The following is an 18,545-nucleotide window of genomic DNA, read 5'->3' as shown; positions in this document are numbered from 1 at the left end:
GATTCGACTGGTCGTGCCTGTTGTCAGGGGCGGGAGGTCGGTGGCGGAGGGGGGTAACGGCGGAGTCGAGTAGGTTGCCCTGTATTTGTGGGGCTGCGTCGGCTGTAGGTTGTGGAGTGGGGCCGGCGATGTACGGTCGCGGTGGGCGCCTGGTGCGGGAGGTGGCGAGGGCGGCAGTGGGCCGGGTCCCGGGCTGTCCCGCCGGCCTGAGGGCCGCTCGTACCGGGGAGGTGCCGGCCGCCCGCAGCCGCCCCACACTTCGCCCAGGTGAGGCCCGAGTCCTTCCCGTGAACATGTGTATTGAACGACTTCCCGGCTTAACGAACTGCTGTCAGTTTATCCATAGCCAGGCTCCAGGGAAGCAGTGTGATTTCGAGCAAGTTCCTGGTCTTAGTCGAAGGTCAAATATCGGCCGAAATGTGGGGCAAATGTGATGGTTTGGTGGGAGGAGGGTGGGGGCGTTAATTTGATGATGAGATTGTGGAGCACTGCAGCAGCTGCATATCTGAAATAAAATGCTGCTGGGAACGTACAGTTAGCTGGGCAAGGTCTGTGGAGGGAGGGAAAACAGTTAATACTGCAGGTTGATGACTTTTCATCAGACCTGGCCAATTCTAACACGGGGGCAACACGCACAAGATGCTGGAGGAACTCAGCAGGTCTGGCAGCTTCTATGGAGGGAAATAAACAGTCGACGTTTCGGATCGATACCCTTCATTAGGACTGGAAAGGAAGCGGTCAGAAGCCAGAATAAAAATTGGGGGTGGGGGGAGTGGCACAAGATGGCAGGTGATAAGCGAATCTGGGTGAGAGTTCTAACATGATCTGAAACTAAAGAATATAATTAGCTGTAGGTGAAAGCATTTCGGTTTCTATTCTGCTATTCATCAAGGTAATGGTATGTAAGGTTAATTATTTTCCTGCCTGATTCCTAGAGTTGTAATTCTTTTGGAATCCAGAATTTCCCCCAAGTGCTCTTGGGATAGTAGGCTTGATTGGCCATTATAAATTGCACCTAGTATTATTGGGTGGTAGAATCCAGGGAGGGTGGTGGGGAGAGAAGTTGATGGGAATAGGGGCAAGTGAGGTGAGGTGGTGGGACAGTACGTTGCGGGGACACCTTAGTGGGGGAATGGGATTTCTCTATGAGCTGGGATAGACTTGATGGGCCAAAGTGTATAGAAATATGAAATCCCTCCTCAAGACAGACCTGCCATTCCAGGAACCAGCCTGATGAGTGATTGCTGCACTTCTATAGCAAGTATATTTTATTTAGATACCCATTGTTCAGGGTTCACCAAGGTCCTACATAATTAGAAACTTGAAAGACCTTGGTACTCTTGTACTCAAATCCTTTTGCAATAAGGGCCAACCTACTACTTGCCTTCCCAATTGCCCACTGCAGCAGCATGTTAGCTTTCAGTGGCATGAAAGAACACCCCTTTGACCATCAACATTTCCCAGTTGCTTATCACTTAAAAAGTATTTGGTATTTCTGTATTTTCTATTGAATTGTCTAACTTCATGTTTTTCCAGTTGTGTTCCATCCAACATGTTGTTGCCCACTTCTCTAGCCTCTTTGATTCCTCATCATTACTTATACTCCCACTTAGTTTTTGTCACCAGCAAACTTGGAAATATTGCATTTGGTCCCTTTGACTATATTTTCGATATAGATTACGAATAGTTATGAATTGTGAGGTCATCCACAGAAAAGCAGCAATATCATAAAAGAGTGAGAGACTGAATAATGTTAATATTCAAAGGGACGTGGACGCTCATGTACACAATTCACTGAAGGCCAACAAACAGGTGCAGCAAACAATTAGGAACGCAAATGGTATGTTGGCCTTTAGGAGTGTATTTCAATACAGGAGAAAAGAATTCTTATTATAATTGGATGGACCTTTGTGAGACATCATCTTGGGTATTGTGTTCAGTTTTGACCCCCTTAACTAAGAAAGGATTTACTTGCCATAGAGGGAGTGCAGTAAAGATTTACTGGGCTGGTTCCAGTGCTGGCAGGTATGTAATTTGAGGAAAGGTTGAGTAGACTGGGACTATTTTCTAGTGTTTAGAATAGATCTGATCAAAACTTACAAAATTCTTAGAAGGGCTTGACAGGCTGGATGCAGGAAAGATGTTTACTCTGGCTGAAGAGTCTAGGACTAGGGAGCACAGTTCCAAAAAAAAACGGTAGGGCATTTAGAATTGACACGAGGAGAAATTCCATCAATCAGAAGATGGAGAACCTTTGGGATTCCTTCTCCCAGAGGACTTTGGAGCCTCACACATTAAGTTCAGTCAAAACAGAGATCGCTAGATTCTGCACATTAGGGAACCAAGGGTTATGGGGATTGTGCTGATCTTGATGGAGGAACAGGCTCAGAGGGGTGAGTGGCCTACTCCTAATTTTTATGTTCTAATGGGAGATCAAATACCGTTCCCTGTGGTACCTCACTGGTCACAGCCTGCCAAGCTGAGGAGGACCTATTTATTCCTGCTCTTTGTTTTTTTTTACTTGTTAACCAACTGAATCCACTCGACTTTATAATCCCCATTTTCACATTTTCACCTTATTCAATGGGACCTTACTGAAAGCCTTCAAAAAATACGACATCCAGTGGGTCCCCCTCATCTACTCCTCTCAAAATATCCTCCACAGTAACTCCATGTTGATTCTGCTCAATCATTATTTCCTAAGTGTCTTCATGCCACATCCTTTATTATAGATTCCAACATTTTCCCAACCACTAATGTCAGGCTCACAGGTCGGTGGTTCCTTGACTTTGTTTTCCTTTTAATCTGCAGGAATCTTTCCAGAAAGGCTTTCCCACCTGATTCCCTGCTCAAGATCAGATTTTTACCTGGGAAGAATTATGAGCATAAATCAGTTCAGGGCCATTGTCCCAACTCTAACAAAGTGGATTTCTCACTGACTGCAAAAGCTTTGAGCATTGTATGGAATCCATATGTTGTTCAGCTTGAGAAAGCTTTCTGTTTTTTTAAAAAGAATTGTTGTGATTACTTCATGATATTCCTTTTTTCCTACTCCATAGACCTGAATAGTTTTGTTTCTCGGACTCACACTTGTGGAGAGCTTTGTGCTGCTCACATTGGTCAGGAGGTTAGACTCTGTGGCTGGGTTCAGTATCAAAGGTACGTTATCAACATTTGTTCCTTCACTGATTTGTATGCTTAAAACGACAGAGTTTATAGCAAATAAAAATGTTTGACATGAATTGTAAAATAGTTCTGATTTTGGAAAAACATTGAGTTAAGTAATAAATTAGGTTTAGGGGAGTCTATGGACAGCATTTTCCATAGCAAACACCTTGTGGGTCACAATTCAGGCATTTTCTCAAGTCCCATAAAGAATTAATCCGTCATCTGCAGAAGAGATCCTCAAATCACCAGTGTATGGATGGCTACAGACCAAGTGCTGGTAGAAGAAATTGGGCCCTGTATCTGAGAAAGGATGTGCTGGCCATGGAGAGGGTCCAGAGGAGGTTCACAAGAATGATCCCAGGAATGACAGGCTTAATGTATGAGGAGCATTTGATGTCTCTGGGCCTGTACTTGATGGAGTTCAGAAGGATGAGGGAGGGATCTCATTGAAACCTACTGGATACTGAAAGGCCTGGATAGAGTGGAAGTAGAGAAGATGTTTCCATTGTTAGGGGAGTCTAGGATCTGAGGGTACAGCCTCAGAATAAAGGATGTCCCTTTAAAACTGAGATGAGGAGGAATATCTTCAGCCAGAGGGTGGTGAATCTTGCAGGCCAAGTCATTGGGTGTATTTAAGGCAGAGGTTGATAGGTTCTTGATTGGTAAGGTGGTTAAGAGTTACGGGAGAAGGCAGGAGAATGGGGTTGAAAAAAATAATCAGCCAGGATTGAATGCTGGAGCAGGCTCTATGGGCCGAATAGCCTAATTCTGCTCCTATATCTTATGGTCTTATGGATTTGTATAAATAGATGCCTGATGGTCCGCATGGACATGGTGGGCCGAAAGGGCTGCTTCTGTGCTCAATGTCTCTGACTCTAAATAGGTATCACATTTCAGGAGTTAGATCTGTTCCTACTTTGCCATGGAAATACCAAGAGTTTTTCAACCCCGAGCTTCCCTTGTCCCACTTGTTGAATTCTGCAGAACTTCCCTCTTAATTGTAGAAGCACCGACAAGCATTGTCACTCAACTGAACTTCATACTATTCTTTTCACAGATTTAACAGAAATAATGATTAAAATACACTGAATAGTTTTTTTAAGATACAGTGAACATACTCTAAGTCTGAACTTCCACTCACCATGCAGCTTCTTACTTTGTGAGTATCTTGGTAGAGTCATATTGCACAAAACCAGGCCCTTCAGCCTGCCATATCCATGCCAACCATCCAGTCATATCTATACTAAACCCATTTACCAGCATTTGGTCCATAGCCTGCTATGTCTTGGTGATTCTACAACCTTCACAGTCAGTGCATTCCAGATTGCAACCACCCTCCAGGAGGAAAAACAGCATAACTGGCAGTGATGCTTCACTCCCTGATGAGCTCAATGCCTTTTATGCAAGCTTTGAAAAGGAGAATAACACTACATCTATGTGAGTCCCCACAGCACCTGATGAACCTGTGATCTCGGATGCCGACGTCAGAACATCCTTCAGGAGGGTGAACCCTTGCAAGGCATCAGGCCCCAATGGTGTACCTGGCAGGGTACTGAAAATCTGTGCCAACCAACTGGCTGGAATGTTCAAGAACATCTTCAACCTCTCACTGCTGCAGTCGGAGGTTCCCACCTGCTTCGAAAGGACACGAATCATACCAGTGCCCGAGAAAAGCAGGGTGAGCTGCCTCAGTGACTATTGCCTGGTAGCACTCACATCTACTGTGATGAAGTGCTTTGAGAGATTGGTTATGGCTAGAATTAACTCCTGCCTGAGCAAGGACCTGGACCACTGCAATTTGCCTACTGGCACAACAGGTCTTTTGCGGATGCAATTTCACTGGCTCTTCACTCGGTTTTGCAGCACCTACACAACAGCAATACATACGTCAGGCTGCTGTTTATCGATTACAGCTTGGCGTTCAACACCATCATCCCCTCAGTACTAATCAACAAGCTTCAAAACCTGGGGCGGTGGTGTAGGCAGGTACATTGGTCAAATTCAAGAGATTACTAGATAAGCATATGGAGGAATTTAAAATAGAGGAATATGTGGGAGGAAGGGTGAGATAGTATTAGGCAAGGTTTAAAGGTCGGCACAACATTGCGGGCCGAAGGGCCTATATTGTGCTGTACTATGTTCTAAAACCCGGGCCTCTGTACCTCCCTCTGCAACTGGATCCTTGACTTCCTTATCGGGAGACCACAGTCAGTGCGGATCGGTAATAACATCTGCTTGCTGACAATTAACACAGACGCACCTCAAGATGCGTACTTAGCCCACTGCTCTACTCTCTCAACACTCATGACTGTGTGGCTAGGCACAGCTCAAACGCCATCTATAAATTCACCGATGACATCACAGTTGTTGGCAGAATCTCAGATGGCGATGAGGTGGTGTACAGGAGTGAGATAGATCAGCTGGTTGAGTGGTGTTGCAACAATGATCTCACACTCAACGTCAGCAAGACCAAGCAAGTTTCTGGGCATCAACATCTCAGAGGATCTATCCTGGGCCCAATACATTGATGCAATCACAAAGGAGGCACACCAGCAGCTCTACTTCATTTGGAGTTTGAGGAGATTTGGTATGTCACCAAAGACTCTTGCAAATTTCTACAGATGTACGGTGGAGAGCAATCTATTTGGTTGCATCACCACCTGGTATGGAGGCTCCAATATGCAGGATTTCAAGAGGCTGCAGAGGGTTGTAGACTCAGCCAGCTCCATCATGGGCATAACCCTCCCCACCATAGAGGACATCTTCAAGAGGTGGTACCTCAAGAAGGCAGCATCCATTATTAAGGACCCTCACCATCCAGGACATGCTCTCTTCTCATCACTACCATCAGGGAGGAGGTACTGGAGCCTGAAGACCCACACTCAATGTTTGAGGAACAGCTTCTTCCCCCTTGCCATCAGATTTCTGAATGGTCCATGAACACTACCTCGTTATTTCTCTTTTGCACTATTTTGTTTTGGTAACTCAGTAATTTTTATGTCTTGCACTGTACTGCTGCTGCAAAACAACACATTTCACAACATATGTCAGTGATAATAAATCTGATTCTGGAAAAGTTATTCCTCAGATCCTTTCTGAACCTCTTACTCTTCACCTTAAACCTATGCCTTCTGGTTTTAGACATCTTTGCCATGAGAAAATGTTACTTCACCATCAGATTTCTGAACGGTCCATCCTGTCTATGCCTCTCTTAATTTTGTATGCATCTATCCCTCAGCCTCCTCTGCTCCGAGGAAAACAAACCCAGTCTATTCTGTCTCATTCTCATAACTGAAACATTCCATCCCAGGCAACATCCTGGTGAATCACCTCTGCACCCTTTTTAGTGCATTCACATCCTTCCTATAGGAGGTGACCAGAACTGCACACAGTATTTCAGCTGTGGCCCAACAATGTTTCTTTAAAGCTATGCCAAGACCACCCTACTCTTATGCTCTGTTCCCCAGCTAATGAAGGAAAACATCCCAAGCGGTACTTCCTAGGGCTCTACCATTCATTGTATATGTACTGCCCTTATGAGACATCCCAAAATGCATCACCTCGCACATATCAGAATTCAAATCCACCTGACATTGCTCTGCCCATCTTGCCAGCTGACCAGTATCATTCTGTACCCTAAGACAACCCTCCTCGCTATCAACAAGATTTTCATGCATTTTCAAACTTATTAATCATACTTCTTGCAGTCACATCTAAGTCGTTAATGTATATAAGAAACAATGTGTCAGTATTGATCCCTGTGGTGCACCGCTGGTCACAGGCTTCCATTCACAAAAGCAACCCACCACTATCACCTTCTGTTTCCTATTACCAAGCTAATTTTGAATCCAATTTTCCAGCTAGCCTTGGATGTCGTTGGGTCTAGCCTTTTGGACCAGCTTTCCATGTGGGACCTTGTCAAAGTTTTACCAAAGTCCATGTAAACCACATTAACCACAATGCCTTCATCAATATATTTAGTTACCTCTTCAAAAAAATTCTATTAAATTAGTCAGACAGGATCTTCCACCAACAAATCTATGCTGACTATCCCTGCCTTTCAAAGAGTAGATAAATCCTGTCCCTCAGAATTTTTTCCAATAATTTTCCGACCACTGACATTAGAAAAAACATTGAAACAAAAGATGATGCCCGAAAGAGGTGACGTTTTGTAGGCAGCTAGCAGCAACATAGTTTCATACTCGTGATCTGACCTTTTAAGTCTGAAAACTGCAGTGGAAACTACTGCGGTAAACAACGTGCTTTTAAGCCTTTTAAATGAATTAGCAATATTATGAACCCTGCTCAGAACCGGCAGACTCAGCAGAACAGACCACCCAGAAGGCAAGCACTGCAGGTGGAAACACCGGGAAGGCCTTCATTGTCTTAGAAAACATGGTCGCCAGGGAGAGCTTCAGGTAAGACTGCAGCACAGGTTCCTAAGGCAACCCCTCGCTAGCATCCTTCTGGATAATGTGCAGCCATTAGAAGACAAGATTGAGGACCTCAGGGCAAGACTGCTGTATCGGAGGGACATGAGGGACTGCTTCACAGAGACATGGCTCAACCCCAATTCTCCTGACAGTGCTCCAGCCCGAAGGTTTTCCGATCCACCGCATTGACCGGATGGTGGCATGGGGTAAGGGAAAAGGCGGCAGTGTCTTCTTTATGATAAACTTGTTGTGGTGCACAGACGTGGCAGCCTTGTCCCATTCGTGCTCCTCTGAGTGGAACATCTGGCTGTGAAGTGCTGACCATTCTACCTACCGCGGGAGTTCTCTGTCCTCATCCTGATTGCAAACTACATGTCACCTCAGGCAGACATCAAGCCAGCTTTTGAGGAACTAAGTGCTGTAATCAACAAAAATGAAGCAGTGTACCCCGACGCCTGTCACATCATGGCGGAAGACTTTAATCAGGCTAGCTTGAAGAAGTCTCTGCCTGACTATAATCAACACATTACCTGCAACACTTAGAGGACCCAACACACTCGACCACTGCTATTACCACCATCAAGAACGGCTACTGCTCGATCCCTCGCCCGCACTTTGGTAAATCTAACCACCTGGCTATGCTTCTTCTATCTGCCTACAGAGATTGAAGAGTGCAGCACTGATGAAGAAGACTACGAAGAGCTGGACAGCAGAGGCGGAGGAGCAAAATTAGGATTGCTTAGAGTTGGTGGATTGGACCAGGTTCAAGGATTCATTAGCGGACCTAAATGAACATTCCACAGTCGTCACCAACTTCATAAGGACGTGCATGGACAACTTGTATCCACAAAAACATTCCAAGTCGTCCTCAACCAGAAGCCCTGGATGAACCAGGAGATTCGTAATCTGCTTAGGGCTAGATCTGTAGCGTTTAGTGCTGGCGATCCAGATCGTACAAGAAGTCCAAGTGCAACCTCTGGAAGGCCATTGTGAGTGAGAAGAGGCAATTTCGGACTAAACTGGAATCACAGATGGACACTTGACAGCTGGGTCAGGGCTTGCACAATATTACTTCCTACAAGGCAAGATTGGTTAGCATAAGTGGCGACTCATCACTCCTGGATGAGCTCAATGCCTTTTATGCATGGTTTGATAGGGAGAACTATGACACACCCACACAAGCTCCCACATTTCCGGATAACCCTGTAATGTCAGTCTCTTAAGGCCAATTTCTGGGCATCCTTCAAGAGGGTGAATCCACGAAAGGTGTCTAGCCCGGACGGCGTACCTGGCCGAGTACCAAAGATCTGTGTGAACCAACTAGCTGCAGTATTTACGAGCATATTCAACCTTTCACTTCTGTAGTCTGAGGTTCCCACCTGCTTCAAAAAGGCAACTATTGTACCAGTGCCCAAGAAGTGCGTGGTGACCTGCCTCACTGACGGTAGCGCTTACATCAACCGTAATGAAGTGTTTCGAGAGGTTGGTTGTAGCACGTATCAACTCCTGCCTCAGAGATGACCTAGATCTGCTTCAGTTTGCCTACTGCCACAACAGGTCAATAGCAGATGTGATTTCTCAGGCTCTTGCAACTGGATGCTCAACTTCCTCATTGACTGACCTCAATCAGTGAGGATTGGTAACAACATCTCCTCCCCACTGGTCATCAACACATGTGCACCTCAAGGCTGTGTGCTTAGCCCCCTGCTCTACTCTCTACACAAAGCGCAGGTCAAATGCCATATACAAATTCACCGACGACACTACTGTTGGGTGGTGATGAGTCAGCATCCAGGAGCAAGATAGGACACCTGGTTGAGTGGTGCTGCAACAAAATCCTCTCGCTCAGCGTCAGTAAGACTAAAGAACTGATTGTTGACTTCAGGAGGGGGAAGGAGGGTGAACACCAGTCTACATTGCGGGGGGGGGGGGGGGGGGGGGGGGGGGGGGGGGGGTGTGGTGGTGGTGGTGGTGGGTGGTGGGGTCGGCTTTGGAGAGAGTCAGCAGCTTTAAATTCCTGAGCATTAACAGATGACCTGTCCTGGCCCTTCACATAGGTGCAATCACAAGGAAGGCATGCCAGTGTCTTTACTTTTTTTAAGAGGTTAAGGAGGTTCGGCTTGTCACCAAACACTCTTACAAACTTCTACAGATATACTGTTGAAAGTATCCTGACTGGTTGCATCATGGTCTGGTCGAGCAGTTCAAATGCACAGGACTGTAAGAAGCTGCAGAGAGTAGTGGACTCAGCCCAATACATCACGGGCACATCCCCCCCACCGTCGGTACTATCTACAGGAGGCGCTGCCTCAAGAAGGCAACATCCATCATCAAAGGCCCCCACCATCCAGGCCATGCCATCTTCTCAACAACAGTGGTGTTGTTGGTGAATTTGTATATGGCATTGGAGCTGTGCTTAGCCAGCTACCATTGGGCAGGAGGTGCAGAAGCCTAAAGTCCCACACCATCAGGTACAGCTACTTCCCTTCAACCATCCAGTTCTTGACCCAACTGGCACAACCCTAACCACTACAGTTTAGCAATACCATGACCACTTTATCACTTTGCACAAAAATACACTTTTTTTTGTTTTAGTTGTGTTCTTTCTTGTAAAAAATTGTATATAATTTATGTTTTACTTGTGAATGCTGCTTACATGATGCTATGTGCCTGTGATGCTGCTGCAAGTAAGTTTTTCATTGCACCTTTGCATACATGTACTTGTGCATATGACAATAGACTCCACTTTGACTAACTGGCCTGTCATTAACCGCCATAACTCTGCTGTCCTTTTTCTTCCCAGTCATCTGCCACCTCATCTGTAGCCAGCAAAGATATAAATATCTCCATCAGTATCCAGCAATCACCTCCCTTAACAGCCATAACAGCCTGGGATTGGACTCTGGAGATTTATCCACCTTTATACTTGCTAAGGCATCTAATTCCTCCTTTTTAATCTTAATATGCTCTAGAAATTCATGGTCCCAAATGAAATCTCCAATCACAGTGTCTTTCTCCTTAATGAATACAAGTGAAAAGTATTTAAGACCTTGCCAGCATCCTCTGCACCATGCAGAGAATGCCCCGATGGTCCCTTATGGGTCCCATTCTTTCTCTGGTTCCCCTATTGCTCTTATAAAATGCATGGGATTTTCCTTAGTTTTATCAAGAAGTGATATTTCTTGGCTTCTTTTTGCCCTCCTAATTTCTATTTTTATGCACCCCCTCTACACACTCTTTACTCCAGGAGGGCGTCCCTGTTTTCAGTGCTCCATACCCACTCTATGATTCTTTATTTTATCATATCTTCGATATCCTTTGATGTCTAGGATTTCCTGGACTTGCCGTCTTACCCTTAAGCCTTTTGGGAACACTTTTAAAAGAATTCCATTTCCTAAGTGTATCTATACCTGCAAGTAGCTGCTCTCTGTCTACATTTGCCAAGTTCTGCCTAATGACACTTAATTTCTGGATAATCCTTATCCCTTTCCATAACTGCTTTGAAACTTACTGAGTTATGGTCACTATTCCTAGTCACCCACTGAAACTTCATTCCCTTGCAAGATTTACACTTCATCCCCTTGTTTGATTTCATTTCCTAGGATTAGGTCTAGTACAACCTCATCCCGAGTAGGGCTATTCACGCACTGACACCAAAAGCTCCTAAATTGTGTGTAATCGTCTTACACTATGGTGATCCCAGTTAATGTTGGAGAAGTTTGAAATGCCCTACTACTACAACCCTGCTCCTCTTGCATCTTTCTGCGATTTGTGAGTTGATAGCTGTTCTGGTTATGGTGCATTTTTTTCTTCGTTCCTAGATTTTGCTTGAATTTAAATAAACACCATAAGTAGTTTCTTGTGGTGTCATAAGTGCTGTGAGTTGATGGATACAAACACTGCTGCTTTTTTTAATATCAGCCAGTCAGTGTGCAGCATTGGAAGTAAAATCAAAATAGATCACCCTCAGTTCCGAGGCCTCTTGACCGAGAAAGGAATTATAGGACCCTGGTGATAGAAGGAATGTGTATTGTAATTGAATGCTCTATCTCCTTCTGTCATTAACTGTTCCTTATGTTTGTTTAGACAGGGCCTCTTTATCATTCTGAGAGATTTTGATGGATTAACACAAATTGTTATACCACAGGAGGAGGTAAGTGGGTTTGGAGTTCAGCAATTTTTATTATTGTAACCACCACAACATGAGAACTATCTTCATTATACATTTAAAGCAGATGAATTAGATCTTAAAGACATTCTCAGGTGTATTTGTGCTTTTAAAAAGCTGGTGAAATTTTGATAATCCAAGTTATTATGGATAACTGTTTTGTAGTTATTTTTCCCCCTCCTTGTGCAAGCCCTTGATTAAAGATTTTGCACTATCAGAGATCTAAAATAAGAGTCCCTCCATATTTGCAAGTGGCATGTGTCACTAAAGATTTTCCCTTGATGCCACTTATTGTCAAGTACCCAGAACCTGTCATTCTACGGCATATTGGATACCAGTTTTGTTAAGACTTACTCCTTTTGACTGTTAACAGTTCACATTTGCAGTATGTGCTTGAGATTCCCACACGTTGCCCAGTCATCTTTACTCATTTTTACCAAAATTGTTTTTCTTTATTGTCTCTGAAAAGCTGTTATGTCACATTTGAATTTGATTGTGCTTCCTCTCTTCACAGTCCACTGCACACTTTAAGGAGATGCTTTGTGAACTTCCTCTTGAATCTGTAATTGCTGTCACTGGAACAGTCATCCCCAGGCCACCAGGACAAGCTAATCTGGTCAGTAAGTGATTTCTGCATCTCCTGGGTCCCAAAAAATTATGTTGCATGTATTGTTTCTCTTGGTGTTCATTCCTTTACAGACTGAATTAACTGTTTATCTTTTTTATCATCAATGCATATCAGATTGTCAGTAACATTGACAATTAAACTGCTTACATCTGCTGAAGATTCTACTGTGTACATCAAATGCAACTTTTTTGCTCATTGTAAAATATTGATGCACTTTCCCCCCCAAAAAATCTTTTGTTTACCCCTTGTTTTACCTTTTCCTGATGCAACCCTCATTTTTCATTACACCCACTTTCAGATCTGCCATTATTGCTTTTGAGATCGCAATAACAGCTTGTATTTGTATGGAATCTTTACAGAAGGGTTGTCAAACAAAACTTAACACTGAGCTATATAAGGGGGTATTGAGACAGGAAACAAAAAACTTGGTTAAGATAACCTCTTCGAAGTGTGCCTTAAGTGGAAAGATACAAATAACAAATTACAAAGCTTGGGCCCTCAGGAACTGAGTGTACAGCTGTCCGAAGTGTAGAATCAGGGATGTGTAAGAGGCCAGAATTGAAAGAGTACAAAATCTGAGATGTTCAAGCTGGAGTAGAATATAAAGAGAGTGAGTAATGAGACTGTGGTGGGACTTGAAAACGAGTGAAAATTCTGAATTCAAGGTTAGTGATCTCACAAATAGTTGCTCTTCTTGAGTTCAAAGGCCATCTTAAAATTGCAAATAAAATGTGGCTTTCTTACAAATGTGATTACACTTGAGAAAATTCTTCATTAGCTGTATAACATTTTGAGGCATCCCAAGATTGTGAAAGTCTCTATATAAAAGCATGTTTTCTTTGTTTTCCCCAATACTGTTAAAAATGTTTTGTCCCTATGGATATTGTCCACCCTTTGGAAATTTAATCCAAGGGATCACAGACATAAACCCCTCTGGTTATTATTTCAAAAATGACAAAAGACTTGTTAAACTATTTGCTAAATATCAAACTGACAATGGGGCAATGCTGTGCCAAATTTGTCTTCCTAGTTATAAAGTTTTTTTTTGCTTTTGACTGAGCTTCTTTTCATGGAAGGTGTATTTCCCAAGTTTCTATTGATGGTTCTCTGAATTGGTTGCCAGGATGTGCTAGAGCCTTACTGCACAGTTTTTCTTTCTCTCTCTTTGGTTTCTGCAAATCACCTCCTACGTCTAAGTCATGTTATGATGGGGTACAGACCATCTGTCATTTATTTTGCAGCATATTTTAAACCATACTGGTCAAATCTTGTTCATTTTTGCGTTATGTTGTAGAAACTCTGCTGCATTATTAGTGTTACTTTCTCAAAACCATTTGAAGAAAAATCTATGTCCAAGTAATCTATTAAAAAATGTTGCACGTGCACACAGGTCCTGCCTAACATGTACATCCTATTGTTGATGTAATATCATGAAACCCTGTGATTGCACTTATGACCCTGAAACTAATGGATAATTATTGAAAAATCCTCTGTTTCATTAAGTCGCTATAGGGAAGCATATCTCCCATCCTTACACTAGGACTCCAAAATCACTTATGTGGTTTATTCTTAACTGTCCCCTGAGACATAAGAAATAGAAATGGGTGTAGGCCATATGGCTGATGTCATCTTGGCCTCATCGCCACTTTTCATGCCTGCTCCCCATAATTCCTGACTCCCCTATAGACCAAAAATATGCCTGTTTCAGTTTTGAATATACTCAAGTTATTCAGGTTCCACAACTTTCTAGGGTAGAGAATTCCTAAGATGTACAACCCTCTGAGAAGAAATTCTTCCTGATCTTCATCTTTAATGGTATCCCTTCTTCCAAAACTATGCCCCCTAGTTTAGAGTTTCCCACAAGGGAAAACATCCTGTCAGCATCTACCTTGTCAAGCCCATTCAGAATCTTGTGTTTTAATAATATTGTCTTGTATTGAAGATAGGCACAACCTGTTCATGCCTTCCTCCTAAGATAATCCTTTCATCCCAGGAATCAACCTATTGAAGAACCTTCTTTAAATGGAGACCAAAACTATGTACGCTAGATATGGCCTTACCAATGGCCCGTACAATTGTAGCAAGACTTCACTAATTCTATGGAAATCAAAAGTAATCAATTATTTAACTACTTTTATATCTCAGCCTTTCGAAATAAAGATCAATATTCCATTTGCACGTTAGCATTCTGTGTTTCATATACAAGCAAGCCACTGTTCAAAAAAATAATAGATGAAAAATGTCTGAATTACCAGTAACTCCCATATTCTGTGAATGAATTAAAATTAATAATGTGTCAACTGTTTGTAGATTGAAGTGTTGTAATCATCATTTCTCAATAATGATGGTGCTCATACCTTAGCTTTGTGCATCCCAGTGTTTTAGTCTTTGCAGCAGTGATTCATCTGTGATCAACCAACACTACTCCCATTTGTTTTTTTAACTGAATAGTAGTATGAAGCAAAATACTATGAAAAGAATACAAGACTGTAAAAATGCACCCTAAGTAGTGTCTAGTCAAATAACCTTCAACTCAGCAATGCAACTTCACCTGAAGGTTTGATTATGACTCCCTGTGGTTGATCTTAACTTTGTGGACAAAGATGAGTGATGGATTTTTGGACATAAAGGGAATCAAGGGATGTGGGGATCAGGTGAGAAGGTGGAATTGAGGTACAGGATCAGCCATGTTATTGAATGGCAAAGCAGGTTCAAGGGCACAGTGGTCCATTGCTACAGCAATTTCTTGTGCATGGGATAATGTGTCAGGGTGGGTTATCTGCTCCATATTTATTCAAGAATGCTGTAATCTCTGGGCCACTTGGGAATTGTGCTTTTCTTTTTCACTGGTTAATTTTGTTGTTAATATAACTTCAAACAGATGCCTTGCCTTATTTAACCAGTTGCCTTCTCTACTTTAGGAAATGTCGACAGGTAAAATTGAAGTGCGGTTGCAGCATGCTGAAATACTGAATAGATGCAGAAAGTTACCCTTTGAAACCAAGGAGCTTGTAAAGGTAAATCCTGGAATGAAAATACAATGTGAATAACCACGTGTCTATATAAAATCTATTTCTTTTTACTCATTACTTGCTTCCCTTAAGACTCTGAACCCCTCTCTCATTTCTGTGTAAGTACTTTGGCAGATGTCCTACCCAAAGGACAAGCAGCTCCAACAACGCACCAGGATGCCCTTATCGCAATGAGTAATCACCGTTTTAAATCCCTGTTCAGTGATGGTGCTGTTTGAATTCCCACTACTCTGTTCTCAATTTCCTCTCTTCTTGTTCACTTGATTAATGGGCCCATGGGTGACTGCTACTATTCATTGTCACTTGGTTGACTATTTTTCCAACTTACCCAGTTTTATGAGTTTTGCCAGAGTCTGCAAAAAGCTACAGATACTGGAAACCTGAAATAAAAACAGAAAATGCTAGAAACACTCGGGAGGTCAGGCAGCGTCTGTGGAAAGAGAAACAGCATTAATGTTTCAGGTCCAAGACCCTTCATCAGAACTGCATTTGTGTGCATGACAACCAATAAAGAGTTAACCAACCCAATCCTGTGCTCCAGCCCTCAGTCTGAAGTCTTGAACTTTGATGGCAAGTCAAATGCTCATATAAGTACTTTGTAAATGTCTTCTTCATCTTTTCACACACTTTTTGTTTTAACCACTTGCTCTTTGAACTTGAATAATGAATGTTCATGACCACTTCACTTATATACATCCTCCTGGCAAGTGGCCAGAAGTGATACTCCAGTTGTGTTCAGGCCAGTTGTAGCAACTCCATCTGCTACCCAACTAGGCTGCTCTAACTCAGCTCAGAACAGTGGTCAGTGCTGAACATAATGGCTCAATGGCATACCACCTTGAGCTATTGCGAGTGACTCAGCTTAAGAGTTTGACTGCTCAAGCCTATCAATTATGTGAATTAAACTGTCAAAGCCTTGATGGTACAGAGGCATTCTGATCTGCACCACCTCTCCCTAGTCAAAAGAACTAGCAAGTCATGATCTGGAATTTACTGCCACGACAGAAGGTGAAAGCAGATTCAATAGTAATTTTCAAAAAGTGGTGTCAGACTCTTATGTTTTAAAATTGCAAATTTCTACTTTTCTGCAGAAGTCAGAAGCATTGCGTATGCAGCATCGATACCTGGACCTGAGGAGCTCTCAGATGCAGTACACCTTGCGACTACGGTCCCAGATGGTCATGAGAATGCGGGAGTATCTCTGTAATTTGCATGGTGAGAAACAATGATGTGATGATTTCATATCTCTCACTCCATTTGATTTTTTTTCATTTAATAACTATATTCCTTAATAGCATTCTTGCCACTATGTGTTAGTGTAGTCATGCCTTCCTGAAGGGGAGCACATTCTATCAATGGATTATTGAGGGGCTGCCACCCAGCTGTTCAGAAGGACTCTGTACTCTTCTTTGAAATGTTTTGCTGTCCGCATCAATATTTCTCCCTCAGTCAACACTTTTAAATCTAGTTATTTATCTCATTTCTGTCTCTAGGGTCTTACTTCGCACCTTTGGTTACATTACAGCAGTAAAGGTAGTGCTTCAGAGAACATGGGGGCATTGTTGGCTGTGATAATGAAATCTTGTTATAAAATGCCTCAGTTGGATTTTCTCTATTGTAATACTTTCATCAATGTTGTAATTTTGGTGAAACTGTTTAACTCATAAAATGTGTCAAATGATAGAAGGCATGAAACATGTGAAATTGTAACACAAGTAAATTCATGCAGTACCTTGCTGCTTTCTCATGTTTTGTCTTCAGGTTTTGTAGACGTGGAGACACCAACATTATTTAAGAGAACACCTGGAGTAAGTACTGCCAAATATTTCATCTCCTCCCGACTATGTTTTCTTTTCTACCTCTTTCAGCCTCTATCCAAACACATGCCCTCCCTAGTTCTCGATGGTGGTTAGATTACCTCTTCCCAGCCCAATGCTATTCTATCTTTAGTCACAAAAATATGTTTTTGAGAAGCCTCAGTTTGCTTTCCCTCTGATTTCCTGCCCTCACCCCACCCTCTGTTTTAAATAATTGGGATCAATCATAGTGGCTTCACTGCTTCCTCACTGGTATTGGACAACTCTGCACAGACCTGACACCTTCCCACTCTCCGAGTACATTAACTCACCACATGATGAGCTGGAGTAGAGCTATTGTAGGTCTGTTGTTTTGGCTCTTTTTGTGTTACATTTTTTCTCACTGTGACTTCTTGTCGATCAAGCCAAAGAGGATAAAAATGGTGGAGCTTCTGGATTCATGTGCCCAAGAAACAGGCTTTGTATGGAGGGCTAGGGCCATGTAATGAAGCAGACTTTTGGAGTAAGAAAACTCATGTTGTGACAACAATAAGGAAAACTGAAAGTAGTTGATTTATAACATCTGCAGAGACTGGGATTCCAATTCGACTACTGGTTCAGACTTTGGAGCTGCACTGGTAGACTTAACTGATCATGTTGACTGATCACACTTGGTCTCCATAGTTAACTGGTTATAGAAGTCACTGACTGATCCATACTGAACAGAAAGAGGCCAGCTTTGATCCTTTGGCTTTGTTGAATGTTAGGTGAACAGCTTTTAGGACCTCAATAAGACATAAGAGGGCAAAATCATGGTGAAGGCCACTGTCAAGGCTCGCTGTCATGATCATTTGGACAGATGTTAACTGAATCTGGTGGCATTATTACTCAATGCCATCAATGGAGCAGAAAAGCAACAAAGAAAAACTGGTAAAGATGTAAATTTGAGTTTGATTTTCCAAATGTGTTAAATAAATATTCTTTTAAAATTCATTATAGTTAAACTAACTGAAATATAAAAGCTGGTAAATATACTTTCAACTTAACTTGCTTTATGCAATCTGGATATACCATGTGTTAAGGTTGTTATTTGAACAAAATAATTATAGATCTGAGATCTATGATTAAGAGATCTTTCTGGAAAAGGACAGGAGGAATCTTTTACACTAGAATGATAAATTAATTAGCGTCATTTTGGCCAAAGTTGATGGAGGTTTTGAGTATTTTAAAGCAGTAAGCGTCATTAAAATTGTTGCGTGTTTTTTTTCCATAAGCAACATATTCGGTCCATGTTCAGCTCATTCCATGCTCATTTTTAGA

General features: G+C 42.5%; 1 protein-coding gene across 1 annotated transcript in view; it reads left to right on the top strand.

Annotated features, from left to right (window-relative positions):
- The first annotated feature begins 29 nt into the window (after positions 1 to 29).
- Positions 30 to 18,545, top strand: part of dars2 (aspartyl-tRNA synthetase 2, mitochondrial) — a 39,847-nt gene continuing 21,331 nt past the window's right edge. Inside the window, exons 1-7 of the mRNA XM_052011520.1 lie at positions 30 to 267; positions 3,060 to 3,159; positions 11,688 to 11,754; positions 12,284 to 12,385; positions 15,319 to 15,414; positions 16,521 to 16,644; positions 17,191 to 17,237. Of these exons, the coding sequence (XP_051867480.1) occupies positions 129 to 267; positions 3,060 to 3,159; positions 11,688 to 11,754; positions 12,284 to 12,385; positions 15,319 to 15,414; positions 16,521 to 16,644; positions 17,191 to 17,237 (675 nt within the window). The 5' untranslated portion in view covers positions 30 to 128. The remainder of the gene's footprint in view (positions 268 to 3,059; positions 3,160 to 11,687; positions 11,755 to 12,283; positions 12,386 to 15,318; positions 15,415 to 16,520; positions 16,645 to 17,190; positions 17,238 to 18,545) is intronic.

This window comes from Pristis pectinata, chromosome 3 (genome assembly GCF_009764475.1).
Source record: "Pristis pectinata isolate sPriPec2 chromosome 3, sPriPec2.1.pri, whole genome shotgun sequence".
Classification (NCBI taxonomy): domain Eukaryota; kingdom Metazoa; phylum Chordata; class Chondrichthyes; order Rhinopristiformes; family Pristidae; genus Pristis; species Pristis pectinata.
This window is presented reverse-complemented; position numbering and strand designations above follow the sequence as displayed.